General features: G+C 43.1%; 1 protein-coding gene across 3 annotated transcripts in view; it reads left to right on the forward strand.

Moving 5' to 3' along the window:
- The window catches only part of ATXN1 (ataxin 1), a 432,099-nt gene that overhangs the window by 385,425 nt on the left and 33,597 nt on the right, over positions 1-13,077 (forward strand). The window contains exons 10-11 of one of the 3 annotated variants that reach the window (XM_082345422.1): positions 2,944-3,466; positions 9,605-9,706. In XM_082345422.1, coding sequence (XP_082201548.1) covers positions 2,944-3,466; positions 9,605-9,706 — 625 coding nt within the window. Of the gene's footprint in view, positions 1-2,943; positions 7,892-9,604; positions 10,639-13,077 lie in introns of those variants that run through there. The other 2 variants (XM_082345423.1, XM_082345424.1) reach the window with 2 other exon arrangements.

Raw genomic sequence — 13,077 nt, forward strand, 5'->3', positions numbered from 1 at the left:
AATGTAGATGATTTTAATGTATACAGAGTATGTGCATAGGTTATATGCAAATACTGTGCCATTTTATATAATGGACTTGAGCATCCTTGGATTATGGTATACTTGGGGAGTCCTAGAACAAATCTCCTGTGGATACTGAGGGACAACCATATTATTTTAATTTGCTCACACATCTACCATTTTCATTGTTCTTCATTCCTCCCTGCATCTGCAAACTTCCATCTAGATTCATTTTTCCTCTACCTGAAGAACTCTTTAGTATTTTCTTTAATGCAGATCTGTTGATGGTGAGTTCTCTCAATTATTATTTATCTGAAAAACTGTCTTTATTTTGCCTTCATTCTTGAGGGATCTTTTTGCTCAGTGTAGAATTCTTGGTTGGCAGTTCTTCAATACTTTAAAGATATTCCATTGTCTTCTAGCTTCTATTATTTTTTATTGAGAAGTCAACTATAAATTTAACTGTTGCTTATTTGGAGGTAATGTATATTTTGTTCTGGGGGCTTTTAAGATTTTCTTTTCCTGACCTTGATTTACAGCAGTTAAACTATGACCTGCTGAGGTGAGAATTTCCTTTTATTTTTCCTGCTTGGGGTTTAGACCTTCTTGAATCTGTGGTTTATTGTCACTTATCAGTATCAGAAAATTCTTAGCCATTACCTTCTCTCTCTCCTCCTTGTAGGATTCAAATTATGTGTCTGTTAGGTCTTCTCAATGAGTCTTCTATGTCTCATACCCTTTCCTCTGTATTAGCCATCCTTTTGTCTCTGTGTTTTATTCTGTATAGTTTCTTCTAAATCTCTAATTTAAAAACCCAGTTCACTAATTCTCTCTTAAACCATGTTTATTCTGTGGGAAAATCCATTGCATTCTTGATTTTAGTGGATGTATTTTTTTTCATTCTAGAATTTCCATGAATCTTTTAAAAAAATAGATTCTAGTTCTCTATCAGAATCCTCAACTTTGTCTTTAATCTCCTTAAATATTGTAAACATAGTCATTTTAAAGTCTATATCTGGTGACTCTATATCAGAAGCCCCTGTGGGTCTGTTTATAGTATCTGTTGTTTCTGCTGGTTTTTATTCATCTCATCTGCTCATGGACCTCCTCCCCCTTTTTTAATTGAACGTCTTTTATTTGAAAATTTGTGGAAATAATTCAAGACCTTAATTTAATTTTAGGGATGAATGAGATGATTAAAATCTGAGCTTCAGACATTGAGAGGAACTGTCTGCTTCTGCTTCACCTTACTTCTAGAATTCAGTGCTTTGAGGGAGCACCCTCCTGTGGCTTACCCTGAATTCCATTCCCTGCCCCCTGAAACCCACCTCCCATGCTCTTGAGATTACCCAATGCCCACTTGAACTGCCCCACTTTGGAATGTACAGATACCCTTAGGGGGAAATAGCATCAAACACCAGGTTCAAATCTCTGGCCAACACCCTTTCCTGATCCTGACCCAATGACTTTTTTTTACTGTCATATTATGGTCTACTGCCATAAGAAAAACATATTTCTTTTACATTTTGTCCAGAGTTTTTTTTTTGTTTAGAGTATTTAGTTGTCCTCATCAGGAAGGTTGGTGCAAATTAACTGGTCTACTACATCTACAAAAGCCATTGAAAACTGTTTAAAACTACTTCTTCTCTTTTTCTTTTTTATATAGCATAAAGTTGAAGAAATTAAATTTCTATGAAAATTAAACTGTTCAAACCTCAAGTGCATTTCAACTTGATTTAATGGCAGTAGTAATACTTGCACTGGAAGTTTGCAAATCCCTACACAGACCACCTCCTTGCCTTTGTTCACATATCCCTACTTCCAGGAATGTCTTCTCCTTGCAATCATTCCTCTCCTCCAGTCCCATTGTTTTTCAAAACTCAGCACAGTGTATCCTCATCCCAAAAGACTTCCTTACTCACCTCTTCCATGCCTTTTCTCTGCCCTCCAACAGCTTAATCCCATGCAAAGTATTAGAGCCCCGCTCTGTGACCACACTCGCCACATTCATTGGCAGTTATTGTTCCTGTGCCTCTTCTGCCCATTGAATTGTGAACTCCTTTGTGACCAAGACTATTGTTTTCAATTTATTGAAATTCATCACAGTGAATGGCACATAGTAGCCTAGAGAAAACAGCAGGTATTGAAAGGATACTGGGCTTCCCCTGCTTTTGATATTTGTTTTTCAAACAAAAGAGAGACTGATTTGAGTACCTGGGGCTTGCCCATGTAGATGGGCCAAGCACTTGAGCTGTCTGTATTCATTTCACCCTCAAACCCCTCCAAATCCTGCCCATCCATGGGGTCCTGGGAAAGCCCTCCCTGCTTTCTCCAGCCCTCACTGATTCTGCTCCCCCTAAATTCCTAGAGTATGCATTCATTTATCCAGTAAATATTAAGTTTCAGCCATGTGCCAGGTACTCTTTTAGGGGCCAGGGACACAGTGATGAGCACATAAGTGCCTGCCTTATGGGGCTTAAATACAATCTAACTCTGATCCGTATTCAGCCCTGTTATACATGAGAATAGCATCTGTCCAGTGAGCTAATAAAACACAAGAATATACCTTGGGCTTGAGTCACGTGCAGCGCCTAGCCCAGTGCCGAACACTAAGTAGGTGTTCCATCATCCTTGGGGGTCCACTGACTTGTTTTAATGGAGACCAGCTGTAGAGCTGATACACAGTAAAACGATATTTTGAATACTGAATGGACTTCTACCGGCTTCTACCCAACATCTATATATGGTAAGTACAGGTACAGCAGAAAGTTAAGAGCCTCATTTGCATCTGTTGGTGGAGGAGCTTTGGGGAACTGAGTCTTATTTTTTTCCATTCACCTATGCGTATGTATGTCTGTGTTCGTGTAATGTATACAATAAAACAATAAAATGTCTTCATTTCTTCCTTCTCTTCCCTCTCCCTGTCTCTCACTGTTCCCACAGGTCAGCGTGGAAGTTTTGGTAGAGTATCCTTTTTTTGTGTTTGGACAGGGCTGGTCATCCTGTTGCCCGGAGAGAACCAGCCAGCTCTTTGATTTGCCGTGTTCTAAACTCTCCGTTGGGGACGTCTGTATCTCGCTCACCCTCAAGAACCTGAAGAATGGCTCTGTTAAAAAGGGCCAGGCCGTAGATCCCACCAGTGTCCTGCTGAAGCACTCAAAGACCGACGGCCTCGCGGGCAGTAGACACAGGTACGCCGAGCAGGAAAACGGGATCAATCAGGGAAGTGCCCAGATGCTCTCTGAGAATGGCGAACTGAAGTTTCCAGAAAAAATAGGATTGCCTGCCGTGCCCTTGCTCACCAAAATAGAACCCAGCAAGCCCGCGGCCACGAGGAAGAGGAGGTGGTCGGCGCCGGAGAGCCGCAAACTGGAGAAGTCGGAAGACGAGCCACCTTTGACTCTTCCTAAGCCTTCTCTCATTTCTCAGGAGGTTAAGATTTGCATTGAAGGCCGCTCTAATGTAGGCAAGTAGAGGCCGTGTGGGGAAAGGAAATCTGGCCCTCCTTTATCATTTGTATCCAGATTACTGTACTGTAGGCTAAATAACACAGTATTTACATGTTATCCTCTTACTTTAGGGTTCTGTTATAACCTTGTCCTTAGAGTTACAGCGGGGGTTGGGCAGGAGATGGTGCATATGCTTTTTCCACGCGTGTCTCTCAGCGGGTGGGCAGGCAGGGGCTGGGGCAGGTCCAGCCCGGGCTCTGGGCGGGCGTCCTGGTGGAAATGAACGTGGCCCCATGGTGCCTGCCTTTTCTAGCAGTGCAGATGCACCCATGGGGTGCCGACTTCTCCCAGTTTCGGGACGACGGGCTGCAGGGGGTGCGTGCGTGCGTGCGTGCAAGTGAGGGTGCCCGGGTGCCACGGCAGGTGAGGGTCTCTTTCTCTCTGCCTCCCTCTCTCTTGCTCTCAGCACGGGATTGGAGGTCCAGGGGAACGTCCTCATGAGGTTCTCACGTGCAAAATCAGCATCAGGACCCCAGGTTCAGGGCATCCCAGAGAGGCCGTCAGACAGCAGATGGAAGACTAACCGTGTAAAAGAACATTTTTTTTTTTCCTCCAACATATTTTACAATAAAAGCGACTTTTAATCATAGAGATATATATTCCCCCCATGGGGCCTGACTGCACTGATATTTTTTTAAAGAGCAACTGCCACCCGTGGGATTTCGTTTCTGCTTTACTAGTGCAGTGATGTCTCCAGGGCATCGTGGTGGGCAGGGCAGCCCCTGATGCCATCGCTCCGCACCTGGGAGGTGGTGGGCAGCAGGGGTGGCGGAGAGTGAAACCCACCCTGGTCTCTGTGCAGTGTTAGGAAAACCAATCAGGTTAATTGCATTGACTTCACTCCCAAGAGATAGACACAAACTGCCCTTCAAGAGAGCCGCGGAAGCTCTTCGCATTGGGTTTGCAAATCTTCTGTCTTTTAACTCTAGTACTGTTTATAGTTCATGACTATGGACAACTCGGGTGCCACTTTTTTCAGATTCCAGTGGGACGTGAGGAATTAGATTTTGAAGATGAGCATATATATTACTATCTCTAAGCACTTAAAATGCTGTTCACACTTTATTACCAAGCATCTTGGTCTCTCATTCAACAAGTACTGTATCTCACTTTAAACTCTTTGGGAAGAAAAACTAAGTTGCTTTCTTTTTTTTCAACACTGTAACTACATTTCAGCTCTGCAGAGTTTCTCACGGAGCAAGATGTTGAAAGTTTCAATGTGGTTTAATGGGATGAATGTGAATTTTGAACTAGTATGTGACAATGAATGACCACCAAGTACAGCCTGACAGGAGGCACTCTTCACTTTGATGTTTGAGAAGGAATTAAAAGCATATGCAGAGCTGGCAGAGGAACTGAGAGGAAAGGGATGGAAAAAAGAATACTCACTTTTGTCCAGTGTTTTTCTTTTTAAGACGAACTTTTAAAGAACCTTGCGATTTGCACATCTTGAGTTTATAATTTGTGTGATATTCCTGCAGTTTTTATCCAATAACATTGTGGGAAAGGTTTGGGGGACTGAACGAGCATAAATAAATGTAGCAAAATTACTTTCTAACCTGCGTAAACTCTAGGCCATTTTATAAGGTTATGTTCCTTTCAGAATTCATTTTGGTCTTCTTACCGCATCTGTCACATAAAACCAGGTCTTAGCAGGACAACTCTGAGAATTTTCTTCAGATTCATTGAGAGAGTTTTCCATAAAGACATTTATGTATGTGAGCAAGTTTTTTTTAAAAAAAGAAAACGATTACTTTATTGTTGTTGTTACTGATGTTATTTTCAGAATGACTTTTATTTTTCCATCTGAAATCAAATCAAGATTTAATGTTTGGTACAAACCCAGAAAGGGTATTTCACAGTTGAAACCTTTTATTCCCAGAGATCTGAAATATTGTTTGTGGGTTTTGCGTGTGCATTTTAAAGTGCTTTAAAAAAAAAAAAAAAAAGTTTTATAAGGAGGGAGAAATTTTTAAATATTCTTACTTGGAATGGCTGCAACTTACCTGATTTTTTTTTTTTTTTTTACCATTGAGAATAGTACTTTTTCCATTTCACAAATTAAAAAAAAATTCTAATGTCAACCCACATTTTGGCTATCTAGTATTCACATTTAGCTCTCAGCAGAACTAATGATTTTTACAAACCATTTTCTGGGGTGTACCAAAAACATTGGAATAGGTTTAGAATAGCTAGATCCAGCCCTTGACTTTCTTTGATTTTCATTCCCCTCTCAGCATGCTAGCAGAGAGCTGGGCGAGTCCTTTCTTGCAGTCACATTGCTTATTTAGTGCTGTATTTTTTTTAAATGTCTCTGTTCAGAGAACTTGCTTAATCTTCCATATATTCTGCTCAGGGCACTTGCAATTATCAGGCTTTGTTTTTCTTTTTGTTTTGATGGTAAGAGGAATATGGGGCTGCCATTATAGACTTCGTCCTCATCAGTACCACTCATTACAGCAACTCACGTGGACTCAGAGAAACACCCACCACCTTTTGGCTTCTTTCGAGTATGGAACTAACTGGATCCACACCTCCAACACTAAAATGGGAAAACATAACATGGTTTGGAGCAATAGGGACATCATCATCGTTTTTGTGCTTCTATTTCAGGTATAGGAATTATCAAATAATTGGTTCTTTCTAAACATGGTCCCATTTCACTTTCTTGCTTTTTTAGCATGTGCAATACCTTCCGTGCCAATAGAGTCTGATCAGCGTGCTCTAGAGAAAGCTCAGACCCTTTTGGCTTTTTCCTTACTCGGTCCCTCTTTCCTGTTCTGGCCAGAGAAGGGCTGGAAGGAAGGAGCCAGGAAGGGGAGGGCCTCCTGCTGCGCGTTTGCCCTGCTGCGGATGCCGAATCCTGGGGCAGGGAGCTTGCTTTCGGGAGCCCTGTCTGTCGCCTTGTTGCAGAAAGAGCAAGCAAAGGAGGTGGAAGGGGAGAACGGCTCTTCCCCCATCACCACGAGGAATAGTGAATGTGCAGTGCAGACAGGAGGGAGACAGAGTCCTTTCTGAGGCACACTCTGGAGCAGTGTAGTGCCAGGATCAACCCATGCTCCGCGATCTTTTCCGCCAGTGGGCAGGTCTGTGTCCTTGAGACTTCGAGCCGAGCCTCTGGGTGTGGGCAGGAAGCGTGGCCCGCCGTGTGCGCGCCTTCCAAGCATCCGGCCGGTGGCTGTGGAGGGGGCCACCTGCGAACAATGGTCACCACTCCTTTGTGGCAGCTCTCTCTCTCCACATAGGAAGAACATCCAGAGGACAAGGGCCTCCTCTTGTTTGCAGACAGTGGCGAGCCCCAAGGCTCCCAGAGCAGCCTTTGTCACTGCGCCTGCGTAGCCGACCTAACAATGACAGGCATAGAAACCCTTCCGTGCCGTGCAGCTTACGAGGATCAGCGTGTGCCTCTGTACTGTGTCCACTTTGCAATAGTTACTGAACCCGTCTTTTCGTTCTCCTTTCTTTCCTGTTTTCCATTTTGAAACTAATAATAACAGCAGGCCTTTTGCGTTTACAGTGGAACACAATCACCAAGAAATTAGGGCGAAAAGAAAAAAAATAACAACCAACAAACAAGAACCTCTCTTTATAGGGATTTCTAAATATATAAAATGACTGTTCCTTCCTTAGAATGTTTTAACTTAAGAATTATTTCAGTTTGTCTGGGCCACATTGGGGGTGAGGTGGGGATACAGAGATGGGTGCCACTTACCTCAAATCTTTTAACGTGGAAATCCAAAATTGCTTTTTCATTTGGACGTTCAGGATAATTTTCTATGTTGGTCAATTTTTTGTCTTTTCCAACTCACCCAGTTTGTTTTGAGATTTTTTTTTTTTCATTGCTGTCGTCCATCCCATTTCTCACTCTGAATCATGACCCTTTGTGTTTTCTGTTCGGTGAGTGTGTTGGGTTTTGTCCCCCACCGGGAAGTGGCGGCACCCCTCCTTCTCCCCTCTAAGGAACTCTGCGGAACCTTTCACACCTCTAACTCAGGGACGGGGCTGGCGTGTGTGTGTGGTACACTGATGTGTCCAGAAGCAGCACTTTGACTGTTCTGGAGTAGGGTTGTACAACTTCAAGGAATGTTTGGATTTCCTGCATCTTGTGGATTTCTCCTTAGATACTGCATAGATTGCAATATAATGCTGCATGTTCAAGATGAACAGTAGCTCCTAGTAATCATAAAATCCACTCTTTGCACATAGTTTGATCTTTACTGAAATACGTTGCCAAAATTTATTTTTGTTGTGGTGTAGTTTTGGAATTTTTGTTTGTTTTTTTTTAAGGAAACAATTGATAATACCCTTTAACATCTGTGACTACTAAGGAAACCTATTTCATAGAGAGAGAAAAAAATCTCAAATGCTTTTGAAGACACTAATGCCATGCTATTTCAGATCTGGGTGAAGAAGCAGAGCTCCGTGGACTGAAGGCCAGGCTTTTTGAGCTGTGTTGGTTGTCATGGCTACTGTTTCATGAACTGCAAGCAGCTCAACAAACCATGGTCTGTTTTCTCCTAAAACCCTTTGCACTTCCTATCTCCTAGTCACCCGTGATGATCCCAGGTGAAAAAAGGGCCAGTGGTCTCTGTGGCCCAATCCAGCTTCTTCGGGGTGATGTGAAAGCAAAGGGAATTATGCTTTTTGGTTTTTAAAGTGAAGTGGAGGTCTCTGCTTCCACCTTGTTTTCAACCCAGAATGTCTGAAATAGAGAATTTTAAGAACACATCCAGTAATAACTATACAGAGAATATACTTTTTTATAAAGCACATGCATATGCCATTGTGTTGGGTTGGTTTCCTCTTTTTTTCCATGGACAGTGTTGTGTTTCTGTTGATAGGGAAACTCCAAACTGTTTGCACACCTCTACTCCGGAGCTGAGATTTCTTTTACATAGATGACCTCGCTTCAAATATGTTACCTTACTGATAGGATCTTTTCTTGTAGCACTATACCTTGTGGGATTTTTTTTTTTTTTTTTTTAATGTACACCTAATTTGAGAAGCTGAAGAAAAAAAACTTCGAAGCACTCACTTTGAGGAGTACAGGTAATGTTTTTAAAAATTGCACAAAAGAAAAATGAATGTCGAAATGATTCATTCAGTGTTTGAAAGATATGGATCTGTTGAAACAATGAGTTTCATACCTTGTTTGTAAAAAAAGAAGAAAAAAAGCATAAAGGTTGAAAGTTACTTGTTTTTTTGTATATAGAAATGTGTCATGTCTAAATGATCAGATTTGTATGGTTATGGCCTGGAAGAATTACTACGTAAAAGGCTCTTCAACTATACCTATGCTTCCTCTATGTTTCTGTTACATAGAACCCTCTTCTGAGGGAGAGTAACTCTGTATTCTGCAATTTGAGAATACTCTTCATTCCTATGCCGAAAGTACTTCTCTGAGCTCCCTTCTTAAACTCTTAAGCCATTGCAACTCCTTTTTCTTCAGAGATGATGATTGACATTTTCAGCACTTCCTGTTCCAATAAACCCAAAGAATATAATTCTGAACAAGAAGTGTTTGTAACAAGGGATCCTAGCTACCAAGAAAACAGGACTCATTACGAGGACACACACAAAAAACATTCAGCCTTCTTTCCCCCCAGCACCTCAGTTTAATGGGGGGTGGGGTAAAACAAGGATTTCAGTTGAAATGCCTCATTTTACTTTGGTTTTGATTTTTCTTTACTATTTAAGAGGCCAAAATAAATGTGGAGCAACTTCTCAGAAGTCATATACTCTGTCCAGAAATCAAGCTAGCCAGCAGAAACTGGACAGCTGGGGGGATATTGAGCAAATCCCCCTCCAATTCTTAAATTCAGAATCTCAGCCCTTCCCTTACTTACATGCAATGTTTCTGGTAGCTGACATTTACCTGTACGGTGGCGGGAGGGAACAGCGGCTTCAGTTTTTCATATCCTCATGACTCGCATACAAATGGTTCAGCTGTATTAAAATTAAGTGCTTTGGGCCAATAGGTAGTATCTATACCGTAACCGTCTCTTAAGAATTTCTGTCACTTTTCTTATCTGAAAGGACTCCAGTCTTCCACTGCAGATAATTGGAGATTTCACCCAAGTTTTCTTTCCCTTTAGTTTGTTCGTTTGCTGTTGGGATGGCCGATGAGCCAGTCTCCTTTTCCATGGCCAGTCTGAAGGCCCCCTTTGGAAGCGCTGTTTACAGTCATCCTTGCCGAGGTAACATTCTGTCCTCTGGAATAGCAAATATCTGAGCGGTTACCAAGCTGGGTGTGTAGGTTTCCTCTGCTTCTTACACGAATCACCTACTCTTAAATCATCCGGTCCAGGAGTGGGGTGAATTCTTTAGTCAGTGAACATTAAACTTGATACCTGTGCATTCAGTTCTGTGAATAACTGCCCTTTTGGCCTTTCGGGGAGGTTTCTTCCTCCTCAGCCTTCACTGCTCCCCGTAAACCCAAATCAGTGTCAGCTGAAAGGCTCCAGTTGAGCCCAGCCAGTATTCGTGGTGGCCTTCGGTTAAGACGAGAGTCCTAATTTCTAGCCAGTGGGGTCCTGGTCCCAGAGCCATCTCTGAGAGTCGCACTGTTGTATTTTTTAATGTCAGCTCACGACCCACCAACCTCCCAATCATACGCCTCCCACCGGCCAAGGGAAAAGAGACACTAGAACTCTGAGGGCACTATCAGACTGACATGGCCAGTACAGAGGAGAACGAGGGAAGGAATGATGTTTTGCACCTTATTGAAAAGAAAATTTTAAGTGCATACATAGTTAAGAGCTTTTATTGTGACAGGAGAACTTTTTTCCATATGCGTGCATACTCTCTGTAATTCCAGTGTAAAATATTGTACTTGCACTAGCTTTTTTAAAACAAATATTAAAAAAAAAAATGGAAGAATTCATATTCTATTTTCTAATCGTGGTGTGTCTATTTGTAGGATACACTCGAGTCTGTTTATTGAATTTTATGGTCCCTTTCTTTGATGGTGCTTGCAGGTTTTCTAGGTAGAAATTATTTCATTATTATAATAAAACAATGTTTGATTCAAAATTTGAACAAAATTGTTTTAAATAAATTGTCTGTATACCAGTACAAGTTTATTGTTTCAGTATACTCGTACTAATAAAATAACAGTGCCAATTGCAAATGTGTCTTTGCCTTGTGTCAGGTCCTCGGAGAAAGATGAGGCTATGGTCGTAATTCCTCCCTCTTAATCTGCTGTCATCACTGGGTAGGTTCGTGGTGGGGAGGGTGACGTAAGGCATTGCCTTTCCTACTGATTTTGGGGGTGGGGAGAGGGTTGGTCTTGCTTGAGATGACATTCGGAGATAAAAGGCATGTTTCAACATCTGATGTCTTGGCTTGTTCCGTTCAGGTTTATTTCTCCTATCTGAACATTGCTGTTTGCAAGAGATAACTGTTTCTCAGCAGTCTTTCTTTGGCATCTTTGTTGGCTCGTATAGCATTATCCATTCATTTCTGTACAATTTTGCTGTACACCGGTTAGTTGTCTGAAAGTGGAAAGTTCATTCATGCTTCCTGTAGTTCATGCCTGTTTGTTAGAAACTCAGAGGTTTGCACGGTGCCGAGTCTCAGCTAGATGAGGCGCAGCAGTTACCCCAGAAACTAATTCCTCCAGGGCCCAAGCAGGTGAAGCCCTCTGCCCGCATCTGCACGCGTGGCTAGCAAATCCTTCCAGCCCTAAGGTTCTGCAGAGCTGGAAGAGAGCTCTCGGCATTAAATCCAGAGTTGTCGCTTAGCCCAGGCAGGGACGGGTAACTCCTTTCCTGTTACTGCCTTCTTGCTTCACGGATGGGGACATCTCACCAGGACTCTCCTTTAGGACTTAAGAGTTGTTGAGGTTCCGACGCATTGTGAATGCTAGTGTGTGAGAGAGAGAACATTGGTGTGTAAACTAGCAGTGATGAGCTGAGCCTTGTAACCCAGACAAGAAGGCTGCCCAAGTCCTCGTCCCCCAGAGCATTCTGGGCAGACGTGGGCAAGTCTGGCGAAGCAGTCTGAACCGCTGCCTTCCCTGCTGTTTGTTTTAATATTAGATGCTAAAGGTCCTGACACGTTTGGGGTCCAGTAGCTGTGAGACTTACCTGAAGCAGTCAAACTGATGATTAGAGAAAAGCCTTTGCTTCACATGCTGCAATGAGGCAGACCTTGAAGCCGCCAGCAGCACGGCAGGAGCCCACAGGTGGAGGCGCCTAAGGTGAATGGCATCTAGTCACGGGCACCCACCCCCGCACAGGAAGCCCTGCAGTCAGCAGGGTCTGAGGGCCGCTCCAGGGCAGGATCGCCCATGCCCACGGCTACTAGAGGCAAGAGACGAACTTGCAGAGGGTGAGGGGGCCTTAGAAGTGAAACCTCTGCTTCACAATGATCCTGATGAGCTTTTGGCTTCTGCAGTCACTCACGTTTTTGCTCCCCTAAAAACCAGGTGAGCGAGGGACCTGCCTTCCCGCCTTCGTGGAAACAGAGCAGGTAGTCGTCTGCAAAATCTTTGCACAAGATGGATCAAGCAGGTGCACATCACCGTGGAGAGGACCGCCCAAAGGGATGCCGTCGCGTGCTCCACCCTGATGGGAGAAGGTGACCCCCAAGCCAAGACCAGGAGTATGGAGAAGGATGCCATTCTGGAAGTTTCCTTCTTACTTACTGCTGGTCCATTTTAATGGATTTAAGACTTCTCCACTTCTCTCCCTTATTTTGCAAACAAAGAATCTCTTACAGCTAACACGCTCAAGGGCTCAAGTGTAAAACACGTCTTCCACAGGAACAGCATGGGGCTCATACCTCAGACAAGCAGACAGAAGAGGTGGGGTGCCTCCAGCAATGCCCCACATCTTGCTTGATGTTCCGCATCCTTTAGACCCTCGTCTCAAATGTGTAGCCATTCGTGTTTCTACAAGTATAAGAAGTATTCTGAATGGATTTAGGAGCAAAAAGCATTACAACGGAGTTCAAGTTGCTGGATCTTTAAAGGTATTCTTCTAGGACTAAACTCGGACCTGTAAGTTCCTGGAGTGCCATGGTTTGGTTGGATTCCTCATACGGTGTCGGTCACCATGGACATCAGGCAATTAATTCGCTCTTACGCAGTAGGAATGTGTGGCTCCTTTCTGCTCCAGGGCTGTCACTTGTCTTTTCAAAGAAAATTTAACTCCTGTATCTGCTTCTTTAGCCTCGTTTAAAAGGAGATAAAGTAAAACATCCTGGGCTGCATATACTTCCCAGTCCTAATATTCAGATAATGCTTCAAAAGAAGTGGCTGGTCATCATTAACTCATCCGTGTTCACTGTTTAGACAAGTGTCACAGTGGACTGCTGTGGGATTCCCGCCAAGGCCACAGGTCCTTTCTCCAAGGAAGTACCATTGTCACCAATGAACAGACCCTTATACAGTAGTGCCCAGTGGTCCTTCCTGGAAACGGTGACAAGGGAACGGTTCTATCTCAGATTTTAAACCTGCTCAAAGTTTTGGTTGTTTTCCAGTGGGACTCTACCTGCCAACTTTTCAGTGGATAACCTTTCAATAAAAGATCCCATGGAACTTCAAAATAATATTCTGTCTTTGAGA

Source organism: Balaenoptera borealis (assembly GCF_965194805.1).
Source record: "Balaenoptera borealis genome assembly, chromosome: 12".
Classification (NCBI taxonomy): Eukaryota; Metazoa; Chordata; class Mammalia; order Artiodactyla; family Balaenopteridae; genus Balaenoptera; species Balaenoptera borealis.